General features: G+C 35.7%; 2 protein-coding genes across 4 annotated transcripts; one reads left to right on the forward strand and one right to left on the reverse strand.

Annotated features, from left to right (window-relative positions):
• Positions 1 to 991: 991 nt before the first annotated feature.
• On the reverse strand, positions 992 to 2,545 carry LOC129502732 (serine/arginine repetitive matrix protein 3-like). Its single transcript, XM_055314501.1, has 4 exons — positions 2,527 to 2,545; positions 2,118 to 2,340; positions 1,620 to 2,040; positions 992 to 1,528 (listed from the first exon to the last, which is right to left on the reverse strand). Exons 1-4 carry the CDS (start codon positions 2,543 to 2,545, stop codon positions 1,448 to 1,450), a joined length of 744 nt encoding a protein of 247 aa, XP_055170476.1. The 3' UTR covers positions 992 to 1,447.
• Positions 1,799 to 27,781, forward strand: TMEM106B (transmembrane protein 106B). 3 transcript variants are annotated; one of them, XM_055314774.1, is made up of 10 exons: positions 1,799 to 1,968; positions 2,478 to 2,591; positions 2,830 to 2,943; positions 4,551 to 4,772; positions 8,197 to 8,260; positions 13,371 to 13,530; positions 18,698 to 18,838; positions 19,105 to 19,154; positions 20,236 to 20,289; positions 21,163 to 27,781. In XM_055314774.1, the coding sequence occupies exons 3-10, from the start codon at positions 2,886 to 2,888 to the stop codon at positions 21,299 to 21,301; spliced, it is 888 nt and encodes a 295-aa protein (XP_055170749.1). In that variant the 5' UTR covers positions 1,799 to 1,968; positions 2,478 to 2,591; positions 2,830 to 2,885; the 3' UTR covers positions 21,302 to 27,781. The 3 variants fall into 3 exon arrangements, with proteins under 3 accessions (XP_055170749.1, XP_055170751.1, XP_055170750.1); XM_055314776.1 differs by lacking the exon at positions 2,830 to 2,943; XM_055314775.1 differs by lacking the exons at positions 2,478 to 2,591; positions 2,830 to 2,943 and having other exon boundaries at positions 1,801 to 1,968.

Here is a 27,781-nt window from a genome sequence, read left to right on the forward strand (position 1 = left end):
ACTTTTGAAAACAAGGAGAAATAATGGCTAGCAGATACAACACCATTATTGGGACTACTGATTTAGGTCTAAATACAGCCATCTTTATCTAATTGGGTTTTATAACCTATTTTCTTTTTTTGGCCACATTAATCCTTAATTATTTTACAGCTAGGGTTTTTACTCTAGTCTTAATGAACAGACTTCAAGAAAAACTTTGAACTCTTTGAAAATGTATACAAAATACTGTTGTGTATCTCTGTTTTCCATTGGGAGGGGGAGGGTCCCCAAGATTATGATTTGTTGAAACCAAGCTATTTATTTTGAAAACTCAAATAATGTTAGTGGAAGACGCCATTCCCTGCCCTCTTCCTTCACCTTCGGAAGATTTGGCTCAACAAGAGGGGCTGAAAATGATTTGATCAATGTCCCATTGTTGGGCATCACACTTTGTACAGAAATCTTTTGAGAGTTCTCATTAGTTTTAAGATAAATTCCAAAGGGTAAGATTGCTGCACCAAAGGATGAGAAAATTAAAGTCCCAAAGATCACTTTACTTAATTTATTTTTAGTAATCTTTACACCCAAGGTGGCTCCGGAACTCAGGACCTTGAAATCGAGTCCCATCCTGCTTCTATTCAGCCAGCCAGGTGCCCCCACCCCAATTTTTTTTAGGTGCCCCCAAATTTTAATAGTCTTAATATATATTGTCTAATTGTTACCAAGTTATGAGAGTGCATGTTCACCAACATTGTGAAGACTTATCTCGGCTGTAGTAACTTTAAATCTTTAAAAAAAAATTGTGTATTATTTTGACTTGTATTTCTTACTTTCACGTATCTTCATATGCCACCAGCGAAACAAAGCGGTCCTGCCCAAAGAGAAATAAAATCCCCTTCCTTCCTTCCTCCCTCCCTCCCTCCCTCCCTCCCTCCTTCCCTCCCTCCCTCCCTCCCTCCCTCCCTCCTTCCTTCCTTCCTTCCTCCCTCCCTCCCTCCCTCCCTAACTTCCTTCCCATGTATGCGGTGACCATGATGGTAACAGCAGCTAACATTCATGAAACGTTAAAATTTCTCTGCAAGCAACAGGAGTCTAGTCTGCGCTTGACAGTTATTTTCTGGATCTCACTTAATCCTTAAAACAATTCCGTATTGTTATTCCAAACGAGACAACCCGGCCTTTGAGTCACTAGCCTCAAGGCCCGGCGACGAGCTGCAGCTCCGGGGTTCGGGCTGGGCTCTCACAGCGCTGTCACTCACCTTTCGACCTAGGGGACCAGGGGGTGGAGGATGGTGACCTATGCGCAAAAACCAGCAACACCAGACCAACCAGGAACAAAAGACAGGGCTCCTGCCGCACTTAGCTTCCTTCTACGAGGTCAAAGCTTCTAAATTTTAAATGATGTGACTTTTCGGCTGCCCAACGCCTGTCTACCCACCAGTTGATCCCACTCCCAGCGTCGCGAGCGTCAGCGACGACCGGCAAAGCTGTTCAGCTGAGGGTTGAGGCAGATAGGATTTTTTTTTTTCCCTTTGCTAAAGGAAAAAGCCTGACAGGAAGAAAAAAAAAAAAGGTTAATACTATTTTTAAATTTTCGAGGGCTAGGACGACTGACTGACTTTTTTTTTTTTTTTTTTTACCTCTGAGTCTTGGGAGACCAAGGCAACTGAACCTGCAGGTGAACAAATTAGAGCCGCCGCTGCGCTTCCGGGCTGCGGCCAAGGGTAAGCAGGGCGCATGCGTGGTGCACGCGCCTGGGTCGCACACCTACGAAAGCGCTCTGCGCAGGCGCGGACGCAGGTTGCCGCAGCCCCGGCCTCAGCTGATGCCGTCCTCTGGCCGCCCCTCCCCCGCCCCGAATCCGCGGCGGCCGGGCGCCTGCAGGCCTGTCGCTCCAGCCCCAGCGGTCGCGACTGCCGACCCCGTGACACTGTCCTCGGGCCTCTGCGCGCGGGAGCAGCTCCGGACGGCGCAGCGCCCCGCGTGACGGTGAGCGACCCTGGACGAGCAGCCCTCCCCCCCCCCGCCCGTCCCTCTTGCGGAGCGGAGCAGAGCAGCGCCCTGGGAAGAGTCGAGACGCACGGGGGGTGGGGGTAGGGGTGGGGGGGGGGAGAGGAGAGGCCGCAGGGGAGCCGGGCCCGCCCGCCACCACAGAGGCGCTTTCAGGGTTGGGTGATGGCGGTGTTGTGTCACCTCCTACCCGGACCCGGCCTCCTGCCCAGGGGGCCCCAGGCGTTGGCCCAACCCCGGAGCGCAGGGAGGATTCCAGGCCCTGACACCTTGCGCGGTCAGGAGGCCTGGTGTTGCTGTTGTGGAGTTTTCTTGCACGGTTGCCTTGCCCTTTAACCTCTCCAGAGTAGTCTGTGTGCCGAGTTTTGTTTACGTAGCTTATGGAAGGTGACGGCTGACTTCGTTATCGCAGAAGATCATGACCCTTTTAAATTGGATGGAGCGCTCTACTTTTTTTTTTTTTTTTAAATCTCTTTATGCTGCCTTAGATCCATGTTGGGTTTTCAGCAGGAGATTGTGAGGAAAAACATGGATTACAGGGAAGTGAAGGGGGCATAGCACCTCCTCATAAACGCACCGGCGAGTCTCCGGGAATAAAAGTGGTAAATGTTTCTTCCCTGTGAGGAAAATCCGGTGGGGGCGGGGGGGGGCGGGGCGGGGCGGGGCGGGGATACGAAGTACCTGACAAAAGTCTGGTGCCTGTCAGCTAGCCTTGCTGAAACAAACACCTGTCCGAGGCCGAGTCATCAAAACAACAGATAGGAATAGAAAACAGGCCCTTGCTGAGAGCCACTTGATCTTGATCTTGCCTTCTGTGTCTCCCCTCACCCTCCACCAAAGCATTCTGGTGCGGTGCACCTTACACGCCGGTCGTGTTCACTGAGATCCCAAACAGGATGCCTGAGACCTCACTACTGAGGCCTCCCATCCCTGTTCAGCTGATATTCCACATAGGTCAGTGTGTGGGAACAGTGATGTTAATTCACCCCTCAACTATTTGTGATTGGCAAGGGTTCGTTTGGCTTGGATTTATTTATTTGTGTTTTTTGTTTTTTTTTTGCTTGGATTTAATGTCATTGAGACAAACCAAGAGAAGATAATAATGCATTTGTGGAAATTACAAAATCATTTATGTTTTTGAACTTATATGGACAATGTATGTAGTTTGCTTTTTAATGGTAAAATTGTGAAAGTAAGCATCTTCATTCTGCAATTTTAAATTTGTCTCCTAGTTGTATGATTTTTTTATCCTGCTACATACGCTGTTTCAATGATACCAACACTTAGATGGCATGCCAGTATTAAAAAAAACTTTTCTTCATATGATAGTGTGACTTGAATTACTGAGTTTTCCTTACTCAAATCAATGAGAATTTTTAAAAGAAATGTTTATCTCTTCATATAAATGTCTATAATTATGTTTAGGAACTGGTAAAAGATACATGATCAAATTTAGAAAGAAGAAATGTTATTTTTAAATTAAGCTTTCCTTCTTTATTAATTTTCCCTCCGAATATCAGCAGATTGGATTATGACTTTTCTCTTCATCCTTAAAATTGTGTTACTCAACTGCAGTGCTATTGCATTACCTACATGCAAGGATTATTTTAGTATAGGTGTGGTCTATGTATAAGTACTACTACTTATTCTTACTTGGTTTTAAATTTATATTAAATATAAATTTAACCCGTTATTTTTTGATGCTATCATTAAAAATTTGAAATTAATGATCTAAATTTTGTTTTTTATATTGGTGAATTATATTAAATATCTTGGAATATTAATTTCATAATTTTAACTGCCAACTGTTGAATGAAAATAATCTGCATGATTGTTTTTTTTTTAGTTTTTGTTGCAAATGTTTAAACGTTAAGGCTAGAAATGTGAGAATGAGAAGAATTGTGGATTTTATTTATCACAAAGGGGAATGAATTTTATAAGGCTAAAAAATACTACTTTGAACTTATAACCAGGGTTTAGGGGCCCAAGAGAACCTGGCTCCAGGAGTCCCAAACACACCAGGTTCAACCACTCACCACTGACAAAATCCAAAAGCAAAGAGAGGAGTGGTGGTGAAACAAAGGAATTTAGTTCGGTGAGGCCAGCATGGGGAAGACAGCAGAATTAGAAAGTATAGCCTGAGGTCTAACTGGAGGTAGTTGTAGTCTTTCAGATTTACCTGGCTATACATATAATAGGTAATCATAATCTGCTTAAACCAGTTTTAGCATTTAGCACTAATTGGTTTAAAGATAGAATGTTTTTGTTTTATTTATTCTAAGAAAAGTGAAGCCCCCTTTCTTTTCAGAGAACCCTTAGGGAAGTGTAGACTTCTCATCATAAGTCTGATATATCATTTTATAATTTTTTGTCGGAAGAAAACTTTGGACTCCTGGCTCCCTTGTTTCAGACATTACTTTGATTAAATATAATTCTAATCAAAAATAATTTGAATATTCCCTTGCAGTTTGCTCTATATTAATTAGATTTGTATAAAAATCCCACAGTATTGAGTAATACTTTTTTCCCTAAAATTTACTGTAAGATTTTTCTTCTTTTAGACATGGGAAAGTCTTTTTCTCAGTTGCCTTTGCATTCAAATAAAGAAGATGCTTATGATGGAGTCACATCAACTGAAAGTATGAGGAATGGACTGGTTAATAATGAAGTCCATAATGAAGATGGGAGAGGTGGAGATGTCTCTCAGTTTCCATATGTGGAATTTACAGGAAGAGATAGTGTCACTTGCCCCACTTGTCAAGGAACGGGAAGAATTCCTAGAGGTATGTGTTGCTGTGTTGTTTTTCCTTTAAAGAGTAATTCCAGGCTTTCGCACAAGTAATATAAAATCCATAGATCTAAGCACAATCCTTTGTTTTAAAACTCTTTTATGATTAAAGTCAAAACTATGTAACAGTTGCCTTCAGTTAAAGGGACACAGAGAAACAAACATAAACATTTAGAAAAAAATACACAGGTTAAGGTTCCTAAAGAAGTCACGAAAACCACCCGTCTACCGCTAGTATTTTTTTCTTTCCCACCTGCAATAGCAGATACCTACTATCACTTGACTGAAACATTTTAGAACTATTTGGCATCAGTAGGGGGTCATAATCACATGTTGGGCATTAGGAACAATTTTAAGTAGTTTGGTGACCTAATATTTTTATTCATGAACTAAAGAATAGTAAGAAGCCAGTCATGCCCTAATTAGTCAGTATTAAGAGGAACTACACGAAGAGGGATGGTAAATGAAGATGGGCAATATGGGGGAAAAATCAGTTTGTGGTATATCATAGGGAAATCCATAAGGGAATAAATAATCTTCATGTGCTGTTTGTTGGCTAGACAAATTTTAGTGGCCACAGTGGAAATAATAAAAATACTTTGTGCTAATCTCGTTTTGTGCTTGGTTGAAGTTGATAGGGAACCCTGGAGAAACCATGAGGGAAGGACAACGTGACAATAGAATATACACCAGTTTCTAACTAACACCCTGGGTTGGGGAAGTTTATATATAGAGCGAGTTGGCCTTTTGAATGTGATGGTTTTATCTTTGCAGGGATAAGTAGCTGTTGGAGAATGAAAGGATTTTTCTAAGTGAAGGGATTAGTGCCTCAGGCTCAGAGGAGAGAAAAAAGGACTATTTTAGCAATCTGGATGTGTTTTTGAGGTATAGCCAATAGGCTTTTTGGTAGCCTGGAAGTGGATAGGAAATCAAGGATGACTCCGGAAAGTATTATTGTCTGAACAGCTGGAAGAATGGAAGTAGCTAGCTCTTTATTAGAATGGAGAAAAGATTTGAGTGTATGTGTACGTTCTGGGAGAGATCAGGAGCTCTATTTTACAGATATAATTCTGGAGATGCATATTTGACATCTAAGTGGATATATTCAGTAGGTAGGTAGTTATAATAAGTGCCTGGAATTCAAGTACAAGGCCTCTGCTATAGTCATCAGAATATAGGTGGTACTTAAAGCTGAGTTGGATGAGAGTACCAAGCAATCAGTGTAAATTAAAAAGACACCGTAGTGCTGAACCATAGGGCTCTGTGACATTTCAAAGTCAGTGATATGAGAAAGATTTAGCAAAGACAATGAAAAAGCAGCCAAAGGAGAAGGAGGAAATTCTAGTGTGTCTGGTGTCCTGGAAATAAATGTAGGAAGTGTACTAAGGAGGAGAGACTAGGGGATGGGGGGAGTGGCTCAGCGGTTTGGCACCTGCCTTTGGCCAAGGGCGTGATCCTGGGGACCCGGAATCGAGTTCCGCATAGGGCTCCCTGCATGGGGCTTGCTTCTCCCTCTGCCTGTGTCTTGGCCTGTGTCTCTCATGAGTAGATAAATAAAATTAAAAAAAAGAGAGAGAGAGAGTAAGGAACTGTTAGATGCTACCAACAGATCAGATAATATAAGGACTGAGAACCAACCATTGGATTTGATGATATAGATACAGACTAGTGGACACCTTTAAAAGAACAGCTTGGCAAGTTGCTTAAGCATGTATAGCATGTACAGAGTGGGATCAAGAGAGCACAGGAGGAGTGAAGTTATATAGTAAAAAAAATTTTTGAGTTTTAATATATATATAGTATATATAATAGTATATATAGTATAGTGTATAACAGTATATATAGTATATATATAGTATGTATAATAGTATATATATAGTATATATATATTCTTTATATATAAAGAAGAAGAGTGGTGGTAGCTGGAGGGAGCTATGAGGCCAGGAGAGGGAATTTTTTTTTAAAGATGGAGTGAATAATATGTTTGATGAGGAAAAATAATGGATAATGCAGGAGATGGGAGAATTATTAGATGTAGGGCACAAGTTTAAGTGACTGCTCTTACAGAGGAGCACCTACAGTTTACTCTTTGTAATAGGAGAAAAGGTAGTACATAGATACAGAAATAGGTGGGTGGATGTGGTAGTGGGAGCTTGTGAAAGTTCTTTCTTGTTTACCACATCATGGGCTAAGAGTGAGGATATGGAAGGAGCTATTGGCAACTTGAAGCAAGAGGTGAAATTACAGAATTGTGATTTTGGAGAGGCAAGTTGAGAGTGTGAACTAGGGAGTATTGTATGATGGTTGACATCATTAAAGGCCACTCGAGATTAGTGATCTAAACAAGGCCAGTGAGCAGAGTTGCATATTTTTCTCTATCCACATTTAGCTATATGGATATCAGCATATTAGCTAAAAGATTTCTTTCAGGGCAGCCCCGGTGGCACAGCGGTTTGGCGCTGCCTGCAGCCAGGGGCGTGATCCTGGAGACCCGGGATCGAGTCCCACATCAGGCTCCCTGCATGGTGCCTGCTTCTCCCTCTGCCTGTGTCTCTGCCTCTCTCTCTAGCTGTGTCTCTGTGAATAAATAAATTAAAAAAAGAAAGAAAAAGATTTCTTTTAAGCAGGATTGTAGTTTAGCCAAATGAATACCCCCAAACAAGACAGGATACATGTACATACAGAGAGAAAAAAATATATATATAACATATATTTACCTGTGGGTGTGGGGAGGTAGTTGCGTACATGAGGGGAGAGTTGTAGAAGGGGCATGGAGGAATAATGGAAGCATTATAGGAAGCTTAAAATAATTTGATTATAGTGGTTTAAGAGTTAGTACAAAGAGCCACGTTTCTGATAAGATTGAAAAATTGTTTTTTAAAGATCTATTTATGCATTTAAGTATATGGATATAGCCCAACCTAAGAAATAAAAGATGGATTTTAAATTGAGTTACCGTAGATAGTGTGTGGCCTGTATGAGTTGTGGAAGCCTCATTTTGTATGCACTCTTAAAGCATGAGACTTGTTATATGTCAGTTTTGGTTTTCAAGGGGCATAGTATAGTAACCTCTAGAGAATTTTAGGGCATTAAGGTAGCAATATTTCTTCTGTTCTTATCCAGATAACCAAATCAGAATCTACATGGAAAATAGTTGAAAGAAGTCTTGGTAAATTCAGATCTACTGAAAGCTGGGACTTTCAGTAAACAGATTACTCTTTCTCATTCTTTGTATTATTTGTAGTCATAGCTAGACATCCAAGCTATGAAAAATATGTTATCTGTTTGGAACTCTGTGTCTACTAGATAAGTTTTGAAAATTTTGAGAGCAGTTTACCAGAGAGAGAAGATGAGACCCAGATTTTGGTAGAAAGCCACTGTATGTTATGTTAATAAATTTCTAAACCTTTTACTTTTAGGGCAAGAAAACCAGCTGGTGGCATTGATTCCATATAGTGATCAGAGATTAAGGCCAAGAAGGACGTAAGTGATAAAAAAAAAATAGCAAAATTTTTTAGTATTTTTTGCTTTTCAAATTACATATAATTACTCTAACAGTATCAAAATGAAAAATGCTATCAGGTTGTTAAATTATGCCATCAGATGCTTCATGTCATTAAAAAAAGGATTTCTGATTTGGGGTAACGTCTTCAAAGCAGCTTAGTGTCTGAATCTTCTCAGATCTATTTACTAAAACAGACAAACCTAGAATAGCAGTAGGAAACACAGAAACATTTTCATCAAAAAATGGGTGTTAAGGTTCTTCTCCTCATCCCAGAATAAAAATGGAGCAAGGATCAAAGCATGTTAGTAGCTGTGTAGAATTTGTGAAGGGAACAAAGAATTGCTGAAGGTCCTGAGAACCCTGATATACAAAGCAAATGTTCTGATACATAATTCCCAAAAGAAGAGGATACCACACAGAGCACTTCCAGCAAATGCTTCTGGATAACCTGTCAAAATGGGAGGACTCTTGGTGTTATATACCTTGGAAAAGAGTGTAGAAAAGGCTACAGAGATCCACTAACGGGCCTTAAGAAGATCAGAAGGAACTAGACTACTTTGATCTCTCAAAGACCTTGGGAAAACTCACCAAAAACTCTTTCAAAAGGACAGACATATCCTAAGGAAAAGCCTGCTAGGGATTGAATCCATTTTGTTCAAAGAAAGAATAGGGAAAAAAGAAAAGTTTCAAAAAGTAAAGAGAGAATCTCAGAATTATAGAAGTGTTTATACATCTTTAAAAAAAAAAAAAAAGAACAACTTTGTATTCCAATAGAAGGAGTTTTGAGCAGTGAAGCTAGGAAGGCCACCCTGGCCCATCTTCATCATCTAAAATGCAAGTTTCTGTTAAAGGTACAAAAACATGTCCTTTAAACATAAGCAACAAAAAAGTATTGCAATGAAGCATCATACAAAGACAGTTAAAAAAAAGTGGGGATCCCTGGGTGGCTCAGTGGTTGAGCGTCTGCTTTCGGCCCAGGGCATGATCCTGGAGACCCGGAATCGAGTCCCACATCAGGCTTCCTGCATGGAGCCTGCTTCTCCCTCTGCCTGTGTTGTGTCTCTGTCTCTCTCTCTCGTGAATAAATAAAATCTTAAAAAAAAAAAAATGAACTGAAATAAAATGCTGACCGATAGTAGAAGCATATCAGGAGACATGAAAACTGGAACTTAATATTGTAAATTATTCTAAAAGAAATTAAGAAAACTATGGAAGCTATGAAAGAATTGCAGGAGTTGTAAATAGAAAAGCTCATAAATGAGATGACTAAACAACATGAGGACATGGAAAGACTATGAACCTTGAATTAGAAAAAATTAATTTCAGAAATGAAACCAAGGAAATGAAAACTGGTAGAACACAAGTGCAAATTGTAAAGTATGGCAAAGGAAGTAGAAGTTACAAAGGAGGAAATGAAAACACAGTTAATGAAGAGTAAGATAAAATGGTATAGAACACAAAGAAGATTGAACACACATGTTATTGAAGCCTCTGAAGAAAAATCAAAGGAATCAAACTGAACAAATACTAAACATCCAGTTCAAGAACACTTCTCTAAAGTAAAACAAGACATGAACTTCAAAATATTCTACCCATCCTAGTGAAATGACTGGACTTTGAAGGTTAAAAAAAGAAAGAAAAAAAAACTCAATAAAACCAGGCAAAAGGATTAATTAATTTATATGGGACAGAAAATCAGATTAGCATGCTTCTTCTTGACTGCAGTGCTCCAAACAAGTAACCAGTAGAGCAGAATATTTAAACATTCATAAAGGGGTGCCTGGGTGACTCAGGTAGTTTAGTGTCTGCCTTCAGCTCAGAGCATGCCTCAGGGTCCTGGGGTCGAGTTCTGCATCGGGCTCCCTGGTCAACAAGGAGTCTGCTTCTCCCTCTGTCCCTCTCCCCAGCTTGTGGTCTCTCTCTCAAATAAATAAAACCTTTGAAAATAAATAAATATCTATGGAAGGAAAATGAACCAGGGATTTTTAAAAGTCTATAGTAGATGGTTATGAATATTCAAGAAATTAGGCTTAATTCCTCTAAATCTTAGGATGAAAAACCTTTTCTGCATATGATTCAAAATCCAGTGAGGAAAGAAAAGATGGAATTCATCTTACAAAGCATAGATTAACTTTTATAAGATGAAAACAAAAACCTTAATTAAAGCCAGAATATAAATGGCAAGCTGGGAGTGATGTCTGTACATTATCACAGATATTATGAATGACTAGTCCACAAGAAAGAAATACAGATGTCTTTTAAACATGGGAAAAGATGTTCAGTCTTATAAGAGAAAAACAGATTAAAACAACATTGAAATACCACTTCTTATCTACCAGATTAGCCAGAACTCCAAATTTTGACAGTGTTTTGTCGGCAGTACTGTGTGAAATGAGCACACACATACCTTGTTAGTAAAGGGGGATTTGGCATTATCTCGGAAAATTACATATACATTGACCCTTTGGCTAAGGAATTCTACTTTGAAATTTTTTTTCTAAGGATAATTGTCAGATATAGTCAGTGGCTTTTGTGAAAGTTATCCACTGTGCCAATGTTTGTAATAGCAAAAGACTAGAAATAATGTAAATGGCCAGTGATGAGGTTCTAGTAGAATAAGTTATGCTACATCTATACGATGATGAAATGAGGGAGAACTCTATATTGTACTACTGTTGATATCCAGAGTACCTTTTTTTCTGAATAAACACATGCATACAGAGAAGGAGAGAGAAACAGTGGAAGGATAAACCAAAGGCTTATAAAACAATTACTCTGAGAGTTTGGGAGGGAACTAGGAAGGGGGAACAGGTAAGCAAGTGAGCTCTCTGTATGAATATGTATTTATATTGTTTGGACTTTAGAAATACATTTTAAAAAAAAAAAAAAAGAACTTAAAAGTTGAAATCAGAAGGAAAAAGAAAAATTCCTAAAAACTGAAACAAATGATTCTAACTGAATTCCAGTTGGTGGCATAACCACAGATCAAAGAATCACTTTTTTTTAAAGATTTTATTTATTTGTCAGAGAGAGACTGTGCACAAGCATGGGGAGCATCAGGCAGTGGAAGAAGCAGGCTCCCCACTGAGCAAGGAGCCCAATGAGGGAATTGATCCCAGGACCATGGGATCATGACCTGAGCCAAAGGCAGACGCCACCTAGGCACCCCTGAAAGAATCACTTTTAAGTGACTTGACAGTATTTCATTTTGACTGTCAATGTCTAGTAAGACATGTTCTAAATGACAAAGACAACTAAAAACAAAAGTTTAAACTGCACTCAATAACTACATTATTAGAAGTAATGTTAGTATCATTTTGAAACTAATACATAAAGCAGATAGTTATGTACTAATGCCATTAGGGAACAAGATTCTTTGCATAAAAACAAAGGGCTACAAATACAAAATCAAATAAATTTGATTTTTTACTTCTAACCAAGATGGAATCCTTATAGGCACTAGACTTATTTTTCTGTATAAAACAACTAAAAAACCAGACAGATAAATGAAACCATATTTTTGGACAATAGGCATCAGTCAGTACAGGACAGTGGTATTTGAGAAAGGAAAAACAAATAAGGGAAGTCCTACAATTGTATCACCTTAATGTCTAGGGAAAAATATCAGACCACAGCACAATGGAAAGAGCCCAGACAGAGTTTAGCAGTGCCCCTAAACTGAGGAGATAAATGGTAATGGGAATCTAGGAGGCCAAGACCAGACTTAATAGGACATAGTACTAGACAGTAGAGAGCCACACTGGGTATTCCTTGAGTGTTTAGCTGAGTACTGATCAGTGTATGTGTATAAGGAAAGTATCTGAGACTGAAGGAAGAAACACGCAAAACAGGACAGAGGGAACAATCCTCAGAGCCCACATAGGGCTAGGGATAGTTTCCACCAATCACTATGGAAAATTTCATAATTCATAGGGAATTGTGTAGAGTACTCAGGATTATTTCCGCAGTAACAGAAAAAACAGTAGTAGATTAAAAGCTGTAATGCTCATGCTTAACAAAACCCAAGAGCAGACCTTAAAAGGTTCAAATTGTTTTCAAGAAACTCCACTGTACCCCATACAAAACTCAAGAATATATGCAGGAATACTAAAATATTCAACACTCAACATGGCAAAATACATGAGTCGGCATCCAATTAAAAATTACCAAGCATGGAAAGAAGATGAAAGATGTGGCCCATAATGAGGAGAGTTCACTTATAGAAACAGACCAATAAATGACATAAAGTGACATGCAAGACATAGAAAGAAACAAAGGTGCTGCTGTGGAGTTATTTGTTGGAGAAATCAGGAAAATTGTATTTTGAAACCCTAGTTTGGAGGGTAAACTTGAGGATGGAGGCGGATCCCTAGAGATTGGAAATAAAGAGCGAGAAAAAGAAGAGCTAGATTTCAAGGGGAATTTGAAAAATAGCAAAGGCATAGAAAGTTTATTTTTTTCTTGTCTTATATCTGCATAATATTACCCCTTTCCTGATTTTCAAAAAACAGCTTAACAACATCATCAAAGCAGAGTTGATTAATGTCAACAGTATTTTAAAAACTGGAGTACATAAATACTTTGGAATGAGAGATTCAAAGTGTTAGTGCGACTTGGAGAGATTGATGAGGCATGTGGTTATGTCATTATGTTTTTAAGGATTTCACAGGTTCTGATGAGCCGTCACTTTAGGGAATTATATAATGGCAAAACCCACATGTGAAAATTCTGCTTTAGTGAATTCAGAAGGGAGTCTTGAAGTCTATTTTTTTTTATATAAAGTTCCTCAGCTTAATTAATTATAGTGTATAGCCTGGTTTAGGAATTACTGTAGTAAATATTCTACCTACAATAGCCCTGAAATCCCAGTCTCCAAAAAGGTACATATGTCTTTTAAGGAGGATATTTTAACACTTAATAGACCAAACCCAATCCTACTAAATATTTTTATAATACAAAAAGTTGGTAAAATTGTACATCTACTGCAAGTATAATCGGGAAAATTCAAGTTGAAAATATCTTCTCTAAATGTTTTTATTATGTACTTTTTGATGCACATGTATTTCAATACTCCATTTTTCTTTTCAGAAAGCTGTATGTGATGGCTTCTGTGTTTGTTTGTCTGCTCCTTTCTGGATTGGCTGTATTTTTCCTTTTCCCTCGCTCTATTGACGTGAAATACATTGGCGTAAAATCAGCATACGTCAGTTATGATGTTCAAAAGCGTACAGTATATTTAAATATCACAGTAAGTACAAATTTACGTTAAATATTTTACTATATTCCTTTATGATATTAAGTATGCCTTTGTCCCTTTAGAGAATATTAAATGTGGCACTGGTCAGTTTGCTTCTGTGTGTCTGCTATTGATCTTTATCATTTCTGGTTCTGCTGAAAATGGCAAATAGTACTGGCAATTGTGTATACAGAATCATTTAAGCATTTGAAGTTGCCTTTAAGATGGTAAAATAAACAATCTTGGGCAAAAAAATATTAAAACAGTTTGTTCACTTTTCAACATTTGACTTCAACTAGCTTCTAGCAAAGTGTTAAAATAATTGATTCTATAAATGTTATAAATATACCATTTTCTTTTCCTTGTATTTGGTGAAGTACAGGTTTTTTTTTTTTTTTTTGTCTTTTGTCATTTTACCAGACTATTCCTTTATGGTCTTGAAAGATAAAGTATAGATGACTGTTTGATTTCTCTTATAAATTAGTGAGTGGGAAAATATCCACAGTATTTTCCTGGACAGTGGTGTTTCAGTACTCTACAGCCTCCCTACTCCTGAAAGCAACAAACAAACAAAACCTCAGAGAAGGTCTGCCTATTTACCTGTTAACATTTGTTTGAAAAGAAGCATGGTTTGCAAACCACTAAATAATTAAAAAGGAAAATGTGTATTGGTCATGCCACAAGGGTGCATCTGTATGGCAGTGGTTTGTTGGGAAGAGCAATATTGGACTCTAGTTGGTTTTCCTTGCAGGGGTGGTTCATATACTTGAGGTAGAAATAGAGATACATCTGGTTGTAGTTGTGAGGAGAGAGGTTTGGAGGGACAGGAGTATAGGGGAATGGTATGTTAAAATGGAATTGCTCATTAATTACAGGAGAAAAAGAACTCTCCTGGGTCCATTTACCCTCATTACTTACCACCAAAAGTTGTTAATCTACGGGCTTAAAAAAACAACTGCATCAATGGAAAAAAATGTGCATAAAACAACATAATGCTAATTATAAATCATTTCATATGACTGGTGAATAATTGTTGACTATTTTCTCACTCTATTTATTTTTTAAGATTTTATTGATTTATTCATGAGAGACACAGAGAGTGGGAGGCAGACATAGGCAGAGGGAAAAGCAGGCTCCATTCAGGGATTCCAGTGTGGGACTTGGTCCCCGGACTCCAGGATCACGACCTGAGCCAAAGGCAGATGCTCAACAGCTGAGCCACCCAGGCGTCCCATATTTTCTCACTTTAACAGTCATCTGGAATGAGAATTGTATTTTTCTTTTTGTACAGTGTTTAAGGCAGTGGCCAGATTTTTCTTTTGGCCAGCCTCTGAAACTTGTTTTAGTATCAAATATTATAAATTCATAATAAAAGATTAAAAAGTCCTATGATGTTCCATTCTAAATATAAATATATTTAGATGTAAATATACTTTATTTTCAGTAAATATTCAAGAATTCCCACTTTTTGGGATGCTAACACTTAGAACAGATGAACATTAAATAAGAAATAACATTATTATATAAGATAAACATTAAGCTTGACTGGATTACCGTGAGATGAGGTTGAGTTTTCCATAGGTTCTCTATCAGTATTTTGAAAAGTGGATTATATAATACTGCTTTTGTTTCTTAAAATGAATATACATTAGTACTGCTTACTCTGCTTTAATAACTTTTGGCTTTCTGCTTATGAACATATTAATCATTGTAATACATTTGAAAAATACTGTGATGTATATTTTTACTTCTACCTAGATCTAACTATAAATATATGCATATATTTGCTAATAATGCATGTATATATTTGCACACTTATTTGCATTTAGAAATGTAGTCAGGTATTTTCATAATGTATATAAGGGATACACACATGTATAAGTGTATACACATGCACAGTTTACCTTAAGTGAAATCTCACTAAATTTTCCCATATTAAGTGCTTTCATGTAGTCTTTTATATGGATGTATTACAATTTACTCAACCATTTCTTAGTAGATGTTTAATTTTGCTATTATAAATATTCAGAAAACATCTTTGTACTTTGTTTCCATTTCAGGTTACTTCTATAGGATAGATTGCTAAGTGTAAATTTGCTAACTAAAGATCACAGATCATTTAAGATCTTTGATAATAAGTCATCATTACCTAAAAGTTTATTTTATTTTAAGATTTTATTTATTCATGAGAAAGAGAGAGAGAGAAAGAGGCAGAGACACAGGCAGAGGGAGAAGCAGGCTCCATGCAGGGAGCCCGTTGTGGGACTCGATCCAGGGTCTCCAGGATCACACCTTGGGCTGAAGGCCGTGGTAAACCGCTGAGCCACCCAGGCTGCCCTACTTAAAAGTTTATGACTGTGATCTCTTGACTTACAGATTAAGTGGATTCTCATTGCTCTCAGCAACAAAATGTCTGATAATACTAAACTTTCTGTCTTGGTTTTTTTTTTTTTTTTTTTTTTTGGCTGTTGTTTTTTGTTATCTTTTTAATCTTCGGTACATTAGAGGAACTACTTTAGGGACGCCTGGGTGTCTCAGTGGTTGAGCGTCTGTCTGCCTTCAGCTCAGGGCATGATCCCGGGGTCCTGGGATCAAGTCCCATGTCAGGCTCCTTGCATGGAGCCTGTTTCTCCCTCTGCCTATGTCTCTGCCTCTCTCTCTATGTCTCATGAATAAATAAAATCTTTAAAAAAAATCTTCAGTACATCTTTTTCTAATTCTTGTAGTTTTGTTCTCAACCTGTTTTGCATCATTGATCCCTTCACTATTCTACTGAAAGCTATGGACACTTCAGAGAAAGAAACATACCAGCATTATTTTGCATGTGCCAAGGATTCCAAGATTCTTCTGAATCCCTTTGGCGTGTATCAGAAAGTCTATTGACTTCAAATTAACAACCCTTCCCTGTAGTGTTTAGAAATTAAATTGACATGGGTAATAAGAGCTAAGTAGATGAAACTATATATTTAGATAAAGGTTATTTCTACTATTTTATGGGATTTAAAAATTCTCTATAACTATAAATTAGTGCATAAATGAGGTCACAAAATCACTGATTGCTAGCATATTCTTTTTTTTTTTTTTAAGACTTTATTGAGAGAGAAAGCTAGCAAACCAGCGGTGGTGGGAGAGGGAGAGGTAGAGAGAATGAGAAGAGCAGACTCTCTGCTGAGCAGGGAGCCCAAAAGCAAGCTAGTGGGGCTCCATCTCAGAACTCCAGGATCATGAGCTGAGCCCAAGGCAGACAATTAATTGACTGAACCACTTAGGTGCCCCTACCATGTTCTTTTTTTTAATCCTTGTTTACTGAGACTGTTGTTTCTTTCCATTTACTCCATATGGCATTGTTCTACCTTTTTCCATATTCATATTAATTTATAAGCTCACATTTAGCTTTTTTTTAGTTTAATACTTATTTTCAAAGAATAATATTTTGTACATATTTTATACATGTTGGTTTTCTCACCTGTTAATACTTTGTAGAAATCTCTCCTAATTTTCTGGTTTAGAGTTAATATCTTCTTTCCAGTGGGCCACATAATATTCCATGTAATGATTTAATGCTATTCGGTCATTTTTGTGAATGGGCATTCACTTTGTTTTCAGTTTTTTTTGTTTGTTTGTTTAGGATGTTACTGTCATTAACATCCTAATGTTTTTATTTCTTTAGAATAAATGCTCAAAAGTAGGATTGATAGATCACAGGATATACATTATTTTTATTTTAGTGGGTATTGCTAGTTTCCTTATTTGAATGGTTGCAAGGCTTCACATGTTTTCCAGGAATGTAAAAATAGACCCTTTTGCTTATATCCCTGTCAGGAATAGAATTTGTTGCTTTCTACAAGTTTTACTAGTGTAATGTATCTAAAGCAATATTCTGTACTAAAATCAGCTTTTCCTCAACCATAAATGAATTTGAGAATTTTTAAGTGTTTCTTGGCCATTTATATTTGTACTCTTTTGATTTGTTTACTCATGCTTTGCTCTTTTTTCCTTTTAAGGTTTTGTTGTTTTGTTTTGTTTTGTTTTGATTTTTTTTTAAAGATTTTATTTATTTATTCATGAGAGCCACTGAGAGAGAGACAGGCAGAGGGAGAAGCAGGCTCCATGCAGGGAGCCCGATGTGAGACTCGATCCCGGGTCTCCAGGATCAGGCCCTAGGCTGAAGGCGGCGCTGAACCGCTGAGCCACCCGGGCTGCCCTCTTTTTCGGTTTATAAGGACCTTTTGTTTAGATGATAACCATTACAATCTGCCTTACAAATATTTATCATTTAGTTTCTGTTGATATCCTTTCGTGATGACTATTCTGGATGTTTTATTTATTATTTTTTGTCTCTTGATTTAACATTTTTTCTTCATTGGTCATTTTCTAAAATAATTTAAGATAATCATTATGAATTAGAATTGCAGAAGTTGCCCCAGCTATTAAGCATAGAAATATATAGCTCCATTTTTTTTGCAACAGACTTTGAATGTATCGCATTTCTTCCTCAAAGTGACCCAGTACGAATCTCTACTCAGAAGTTAAAATCCAATTTCTTTTAAACAAAATTCATTTAAAGTATTATTTAACATTTTAAATGGTCATCTTTGTGTTTAGTAGACTAGGAAGTAGCTTATTAATATTGACTGTGAAGATATTTATATATTAACATTTATCAAAAACTTAGGTGAAACTTAAAAAATTTTTTAATAGAATTTTTGCTAAGACTACAAATAGATTTTCTAACATTCATTTTTCTATATTCCTGTACAATACACTTTTTGGACTTTTTATTGTGTTTATTATCAGCATATAATATACATAGTACTCACCATAAAACCAAATAAGCAGTTCCTTTAATGTCCTTTGATATTTTTGGCAGTACTTTTCTTCCTCCTAATAACTGAAGCATGGCCACAGCTGAAGTCTTTATTTTTTTGAGGTCATTTAAAAAATTTATTTATTTTTAATTTATTCATGGGAGACAGAGAGAGAGGCCAAGACCTAGCAGAGGGAGAAGCAGGATCTCTGTGGGGAGCCTGATGCCGGGCTCCATCCTCCATCCCAGGACCCCAGGATCATAACCTGAGCCAAAGGCAGACACTCAGCCACTGAGCCACCCCAGTACCCCTAAAATTAATTCTGAGTACATATTTGTTATGTTTATACATTTTTTATCTTTCTTTTGCAGAACACACTAAATATAACAAACAATAACTACTATTCTGTTGAAGTTGAAAACATCACTGCACAAGTTCAATTTTCAAAAACAGTTATTGGAAAGGCACGCTTAAACAACATAACCAATATTGGCCCCCTGGATATGAAACAAGTAAGCTTCCATCATGAAATACTTTGGAGGAGTTAAATGAATCTTGACTTTGTCTATCATATTAACTTGAGTCAAGGGGAGGTGGGGAGATTTCCTTAAAAACCCGACCTTGACATGTGTCCCGTCCATGTATAAGAGAAAGTCTTAGAATCAACTTTGCAAAGGGAGAAATTTCTAAAGCTTGAGATTATGTATGAAATGTGTCTGCAATACTTGACTCTTTGATCCTCTTTACAGTTGGCTTATTTTCATTTTTTGCTTTTCAGATTGATTATACAGTACCTACTATCATAGCAGAGGAAATGAGTTATATGTAGTAAGTTTTAACTTTTAATCATTTTCTCATTAAATTATAAAGTATGAAGAATAAAGTATATGGACATGGAAACCACATTTGGAATAATCCTATTGGCCTCTGATTGTTCTCTTTGCCCTTATCAACGTACATAATATTTATGTACATTATGTACCTATATACTTAATATTTGTTTTTTACTTATTTTTCAGAATTAAGATATTCTTACACATTTTAGTATTTGTTGACTTTTTAGTGTAAGAGAACTAAAAAAAATACTAGTAATTTATAATACTCTATTATTGGTTTGAAGTTCTCAGGCTTTTCAGTTGAATCTAACTGATTATTGACTCTTACTGAGTTAAAAAAAAAAAAAAGGGATAAGGGACACTTGGGTGGCTCAGTGGTTAAGCATCTGCCTTCAGCTGAGGGCGTGATCCCGGAGTCCCGGAATCCAGTCCAATATCGGGCTCCTTGCATAGAGCCTGCTTCTCCTGAGTCTGCCTCTCTCTGTGTCTCTCATAAGTAAATAAAATCTTTTTTTTTTTTTAAAAAAAGAAATTTTTATCACCTTTATATCAGGCTTACATAGAATTTCTAAGTAATAGACTACTAAAATTTCAAAAAGTGAGTAAAAAGTAGCAATGATTTGTAGCCTGGGTTAAACAGCTCTACAAGTTCTATAGTAGGAAAGCATGTCTGTTTTTAGAATAAAAAGTCATGAAGATACTTACCATTATTTGAGCTATAGAAAGTTTTGAGTCAATAAATGCTTTTATCTTTTTTTTTTTTTTTTTAAGATTTATTTGTTTATTTTAGAAAGAGAGAGAGCACTCAAGGTGGGAAGGGAGAAGATGGGGGAGAAGGAGAAGCAGACTCCCCTCTGGCAGGGAGCCCGATGGTGGGCTGGATCCCAGGACCCTGAGTTAATGACCTGAGCTGAAATCAAGTCAGATGCTTAACCAGCTGAGCCACCCAGGCACTCCACTTATATCTTCTTTATAGTATCTCTATTAGTTGTAACACAGGAGGAATCATAATTAAATGATTTTAAATTTATAATATAGCCTGCATTTATTCACATCTTTTTTCTTTTTAACAGTGATTTCTGTACACTGATATCCATCAAAGTGCATAACATAGTACTCATGATGCAGTAAGTATGAGTTTTTTTTTAGGTATTTCTTTGTTAGATTAAGATGTATAACATTGGCTTATAGCATATGTAACGCCTTTACAAATATCAGTTCAATTGAATTTTGAGCCCTATAAAAGTTCTATGAGGTGAGTAAATATTCCACTTTACAAATGATGAAAAGAGGAGCTCAAGGAAGAAATGAAGGATGACATGACCACTAAGCAGTGAATCTGGACCTTGCAAGAATGCTGGAAAATGGGGAGGGGGTTGGGACAGAGAGGAGGACTGCCTGTAGTAAATAATCCTTAAAAGTAATGAGAAATACTGTTACTCGTTTGAAAGATGGGTATTATTCAAAGCCATTAAAAAATTGTAGGTTATAGGTTTGGTGTTTGGGTCATTAGCTGACATCTAAATAATCCTTTTCCTGTGATAAGAGAACTATATGATTTTTTTTAAGATTTTATTTATTTATTTGAGAAATAGAGCAGGAGGGAAAAATAATCTGAAGCAGACTCTGCTGCTCTGCAGACTCTGCTTGGAGTGCTCAATCCCATGACCATGAGATCATAACCTGAGCCAAAACCAAAAGTTGGATGCTTAACCAACTGAGCCACCCAGCCACTTCTATAATTATTTTTAAGAGTGAAATGAATGTATTTTTATTTCATGATAAGTGTTCTGGAAACATATTTTGCTTTGTATAATTATTTGAGTAAGGCTTGCTAAACCAGCATTTATGTTTTCTGTTAGGGAAATAGTCCCCAAGAGGTCCACATCCACAAAATTATCATTAATCAGTCTCTGAAGAAAATTTTGATATATAGAAGTATTCTCAGTTTAGAAAACGTTTTTATATATATATTTTTTTTTCGTTGTTTTCTTTTTTAGAGTTACTGTGACAACAACATACTTCGGACACTCTGAACAGATATCCCAGGAGAGGTACCAGTATGTTGACTGTGGAAGGAACACAACTTATCAGTTGGGGCAATCTGAGTATCTAAATGTACTTCAGCCACAACAGTAAAAACCGAAAGAGATGCCACTGGAGAAGAAATCCCTATTGATATTTTTTTGAACTCGGAAGGATGAGGTACTTACTTCCTGATAGAAGATCTTCAATTGAACAAACCTAAAGTTTACACTTCCATTTTAGGGGTACAGTTAAAAGTGTGTGGACTTGTACATTATTGCAACTCTACTCTGTGTTCATATCTGTACCAGGATCTTTTACTTGAATCTAAATTTGCTGATTTTCTTCCCCCTCCTCCCCTAATGGGGACATTGAGACTTCCCAGGTAGGACAACAAATAATTATCTATAAATCACAGCTTCAGTGACTACTGGAAACCTAATTTTGATGATGAACATAATTGGAGAAACTTTATTTCTGGATGTTTTTATAGAATATTACCGAGAACCTGTTATTCATGAAAGACTTTTAAAAAATAACTTTTTTTCTGTTTTACAAATTCCCATTGCTACATAGTAGTATTTCAGGATATTTTTTAGCTTTTAGCTAAACATTTGTAGTTTTTCATTTGTTGAAAATCTACTCATTTGCACATTTTTGACAGTCTTATTTCAAGCTAGTACTTGCATAACACTAGAAACCAAAATAATCTTTGCAAAGTTCTGTACCTAAAAATTTTTTAAAGCCCCGTTTCACATGTCTTTCCATGTAAAGTAAGTTTTGTGAAATTTTTGTGTAGTCTTCAAACATAGTTAATGTACAATATTGTAAATAAACTTTGCATGGCTTTTATACAGCTTTAATAAATATCAAAGTACAGTTTCAACAAAGTAAGTCGCTCATAAAAATAAACAGGAAAATGAAATTCAGAAACTTACAGAATGTGAATATGGTTCCAATTACATATGGGATCAGGCATAAAATAGTTTTGAAATAAAGTATTTTGATTCTCCACTTTTTTTTTAATATTGCTTTGCATACTAAGAAGTTGTGGAGATACTTTTCACAACTATTAGGTATGTAAGTCACCCATGTCATCCATTTTATACCTGTTTTAAAGAGGAAATTATGTCTTTGGTAGAAATTATCCAAGAAATTTTGTCATTAAGCGATGGTGGCTATATCAAAATTAAGAGCTGTATTATCCTTTTAAAAAATTAATCACTTTGCACTTCACATGGATATCATGACTCTAGTGGTTACATTTTAAAATTTTCAAATTTTTGTTTGGATTTTATTAAAAATTGTTTTCAAGTATAAATTACTTTTTCAGTTCGTTGTTTTATATCTTCAATACCATTTTCCATTCGGGCTTCTTGCCTTTTCACTTACCAGGTTCTGATTACCTTGTAAATACATACCACTGAGGGTAGGGGCCGACTGTGATACCAAAAAAATAAAATAAAATAAAATACGTGGCTTGAGATGAATTTCTTTCTGGTCCCTAGTGACAGAAGTCAGGTCCCCCCCCCCCCCAAAAAAAAAAGTGCCTAACTTATATCTGAAATATACCTAGTATCAGTCGGACTCCAGCTATAACACACAAGCTTTGTTTAACTATTTAGAGTGAATGAAGCCTCCTTTCTGCCTTGAAACACTCAGGTCTCTCCTTAGCTTTCATATTTTCTCCACCTTTTCCTGAGTGAACAGTTTGAATGGGTGGAATGCGCAAACTCTTTTTTTTAACTGCTTGTCTTACCTTAATCCATTGTGAACTCATCCATCTTCACTGTTAAAAGTCACCCCATCACATTTGTTACAGACTCACTGTCAAATCCAGTCTTAATGTGTTTTTCTTCTGCTGTGTTTTTTGACTACTCCCATTCTCCTTGAAACTACACACCTCTAATATATTGATTCTATTTGTATTTTTCAAATCCCTTGCATTTCATTTTCCCTGTCTTTTGACATCTTTACATGAGTATTATTTAGATCCTCTTTTGCCTCAAAATTTCTAATTCTGTAACCTTTAATTAACAACCATCTGTTAGGGCTTCCAAGTCTTTCTGTATACCTGACTGGTCACCTGTCTACCTAGAGATAATAGTATTTCAGTGACACTGTGGAAAATCATAAAATGTTTGAAAAACTTTTTAATCATATTCTGTTCTCTTGTCCTTGAGTCCTATGTACTTCAAAATCACCATTTTTTTCAAAATCATCCTTCAGATATGCCTCCTTCAAAAATCAATCCTGATTTATTTTTCTGCTCTGTATCTTTTAACCTTGGAAAACGTATGTAGTGTAAATTAAATGGAATTTTCTATTGATTTGTGGTTCTGATATCCTTTTAGAGTGCATGCATAGTGTCGCTGAAGAGATAGGAAAATGAGGGAACATTTAGTGGCTTAGTTTTAAATATTTTGTCTTCATTTTTTTGTCTTCATTTTTTTAATTAAAAATTCTTTATTATACCTACATTCCATGAAGTATAAGGTAGAAAAACCTAGAATTTAAAATAAGTGCAAATCAACAGTAGAGGAAAAGAGGATCACCTGTTACTGCTTTCAGAGAGGTTTAAGTAACTTGCCAGAATAAGCCTGGAACAGAGTAGGCTGTAAGTTAATAAAATTACAAAAACACATTCAGGTGAAACAAAATTATAGCCATTAAAAAACAAAACAAAACAAAACAAAAAAAACCCGGAAGAATGAATGAGCATTGTTCAGTGAATTTTTTTCTTGCATAATGGTAGGGTAGATATTGTGTGTTTTTGATTTTTTTTTTTTAACTGCTCTTGGGTCTTATTCAAAGGATATGGTAAAGATGTTAAATTTTTTTCCTGATACTCAAGAATAATTTTTTTCTTGAATTACACTTTTAATAGACTGGTCGTTCTAACCAAATGCAATATTATAACAAGTCTCTGTGTGTTGATATTATATCTGATACTATGGTCTTCTAGAGCTCTTTCATAATGTTTTTCTTACATAATTTTCTTATATAATTTCCCTGGTCCTGTGAGTCAAAGGATGGCAGGATCCTCATCTTTTAGAAGAGGAAGGAGATGCATAGAGAAGTTATGGGACTTGAAGAAGATTACTTACTTAATAAATAGTCATATTGGGCCCAGATCTAGTTTTTCTGTCTCCTTTGTGGGTGCTCTGTCATTTAAAATAGAGTCCATTAGGAAGCCCTGTTACTCAGGTTAGTATGAAAAAACTCAGAGAAAACATTTACTTAGTTAATAGTGACAATCAAAATAATATTGATGGACTAAGATTTGGGTACTTTTAAAGTTAGTACCGTACCTGAAATAATTCTAAATGAAAAATGAGCACTTGTACAATATTTTGGTATAGCATAAACTATAGCTGATTTTTTTCTGTTAGAATTTATACTCCTTGATCATTCCAATAAATATATGACTGATACGTTGTCAGAGTAGGCTATTTATAAATAATAGAGATTAATGTATTTGAGATTAGAAATAAGAACTGTGAAAATATTAAATACCGAATAAATTGCTTGAAATTGCTAAATGACCAGTCTTTAATATAGTATATGACATGTAAATGATTGGTTTTATTTGTGAGCAGTTTTTCGTGCCTTTTTTTTTCTTTTTTAAGCCAGTGAGGTAATTACTTTCTCTTAAGAGTTCATGACAAAACAAAATTCAATTTAGATCTTCTAAATTGTAGTTTGGAAGTGATATAGTGCAGTGTTAGAAGGAAAATGATTGCCAAAACACAAAAAATATCATTACTGCAATATAATTCTGAATGTTTTGATGTAGGTTATATCCGCAATTTTTTAAAACTTGCTTAATTCTTTATATAATGATTATATTTCATTTTGGAAAATAGTTTTGTTACGTGCTTGACCCCCAAAGTAAGTCACTGCTCAATATAACAACATTTATTAGTTATTTACTGTGTCATATACTGTAGTAATCTCTTATGTGCATTATCTGATTATTACTCAGAAGAGCCCACTAAGGTTGATACTGACAATGCCTCTCATTTTATATCTGAGGAGATTGAGTTCTAGAGAAGTTAAGAAATATACATAAGGTTGGAAGTTGCAGATTTGAGTTTCAAAACATGTCCGATTGACTCAAAAACATCATTGCTCTTAAAATTAGCATATCTTCTTTCCAGCCTTTGAGAATGTTTTATTTGTAAAAATGTATTGATTATTGCACTTAATATATAAGATTTTGAGGGTTTTGCTAGTATTTTCAAAAATACTATTAGTATACTTTATTATTTTGTAGATCTTTGGTATGATAAAAATTGTTTCTCAATGAATTTTAAAATTTTTAAATTCATATTTATCTGTTATACAGGATTTTTTTTAAAGAAAATTTTAAATTTACAAATATACATCAGACTTCTTTGGTGAGCAGTGTGAATTGAATTTCAAGTTATTAGGTTGCAAATCAAAGGTTACTTACCATTGTGTCATGATTTTTAGGTCATAATATCTGGAAGCAGCAACTACATGACTCAAATACATCTAAGAATAATTAAATTTTATTTCTCTTTTTCATAAAATCAGATTTTAAATGAGATGTTTATCTGAAACGTTTATTTTAAGGAAAATATATGTGTTTGAGAAGATGGGGTTAAAAGACTTGAACATTATTTCTTTAAAAACATTTATTTTTACATGAAAACAATATATTTGTGACGTGCTTCAATCAAAAATTTTATTCTATATCCCAGATCTTATTTCAAAGTAAAAATTTTCACTTAGCTGAAATTTCTGATTAGAACCAACATTTGTGTATTTTTGTGCTTAGTGAGAATGTAAATTTCACAGTGGATTTTTGAAATTTATCCTTACTTTGGATAAAAGCAAGTGATATATTTATAAAATTACTATAGGAATAAATTAAAAATGCTAATTTCCATTAAAAAAAACTAGTATAATTATGTTTATAGTTCTTTTTACACAAGTTTAGCACAGTCTAAATTAAATATCTGTATTGACCCTAAAACTATTCCATAAATTAATTTAACAAATATATGGCAAGTTTTTCATAGCTAAATAGCTCTTCTAGAAGGAAATTGTTGCCTTCTGTTTAATTACATTAATTGAAATGTGTTTAAGAGAAATGTTTTCAGCATATTTTGTATACTAAAAAACAAAAAGGGTTAGTATTGGGCCAATGGCCAAGAGGTAATATTACTACCATGTAGACTATTATTGTTCAAACTGTCCCACTTCCCCCAGAATTTTAGAAACTAGAAGTCTGGGAGATAATGTATCAGCTGTGGTCGGGTGATTCTAAAGTGCTGTAAGTATATTCATCTTTTAATTGTGTAAGATGGAACAAATGCCAAGTTGCAAAATATGCATAATTTTGTTATGTAATGGTTTGTTTTAGGCATAAAATACCAGCAAGCTATGCCTTGTGTTCTGTCTTATATTTCCTTATAGAACTATATTAAGTAAGATTTTTGGAAAATAATTTAAAATGCTTGCTGACTTGACCTGATCGGTCAGATACTTGAATGATGGCATTACTGGATAGATTCTAATCCATGATTCTACTTGTGGAATAAAGCATAATATAGAATGAAAGACTATGTTTGGGCACTTACTCTTTGCTAATATTATGTGTTAGCCTCCATCATAACACGCTGAATTTCCAAGTTGAGCAGTTCTATAATTGTAATTATTGTTGCTGTTCATGTAACAAAACATGCTTATATTAGTAAAAGGAATAGAAGTGCTCCCAAATGCTATTTTTTTAATTACTTGTAACTGTTGCTCTTGTAATTGTGTTTGACAAAATAAAATTTGTAAACATTTTAGCATGAAAAATAAAATTTGTATCAGGCAAGTATCTTGGTCTTAACTTTCGAAATTCCCTTGACAAAAACAAATCAATGTAGATATTGAAAGTCCTTTAGCTCAGAGCTCTCAAGTCCTTTCAGTTCTTTCCTGAATTCCACTTTTGCATCATCTTTGATTTATTTTTCTTCATCCATTTGGCTTCCATTCTGTTGTCAAATTCTGTTTTACGTCTGTAATATCTCTGGAATCTATCTCATACTTGAAATCTCTGTTACTATTACTCCCTAACTTGTTTACTGAAGAAAGCCCATTTCCTTGCTTCTGGTATTGACAACCTTACATATTTTGGCCATCCCTAAATCCACACTCTTTTTTCTTGTCATTTCCCTTCACCTCTGTCCCAGCCAGATTGAGATGTTGGCCATTCTTGGAAATAGCCCTTTCCATTATCCATGCTTTGCTCATTGTGTTCCCTTTTCCTGTGAAAATTATTTGACCATTTCTTTAATCCTCAAGCCTATCTGTTCCTCAGTGTTCAGCCCAGTGCCCCACTCGACTTTCTGACTCTTCCTGTATATTCACTCACACATTGAGTGACTTATTTTCCAAATGTGGCACAGTTTTTAAAAGAATTGTCCAATCACAAAGAAGGTTTTGGTTTTGAACTCAAAACTTTTTGCTTGAACTGAACTTAAAAACTTGTTTTAAGCTTTTATTTCAATCAATATTTACTCCATGTTTTGCAAGTTTACAACTAATGTTTTAATTATAGTTTTAAAAATCTTGTGT

The sequence above is a fragment of the Nyctereutes procyonoides genome, unplaced genomic scaffold (genome assembly GCF_905146905.1).
Source record: "Nyctereutes procyonoides isolate TBG_1078 unplaced genomic scaffold, NYPRO_anot_genome, whole genome shotgun sequence".
NCBI classification, from domain to species: domain Eukaryota; kingdom Metazoa; phylum Chordata; class Mammalia; order Carnivora; family Canidae; genus Nyctereutes; species Nyctereutes procyonoides.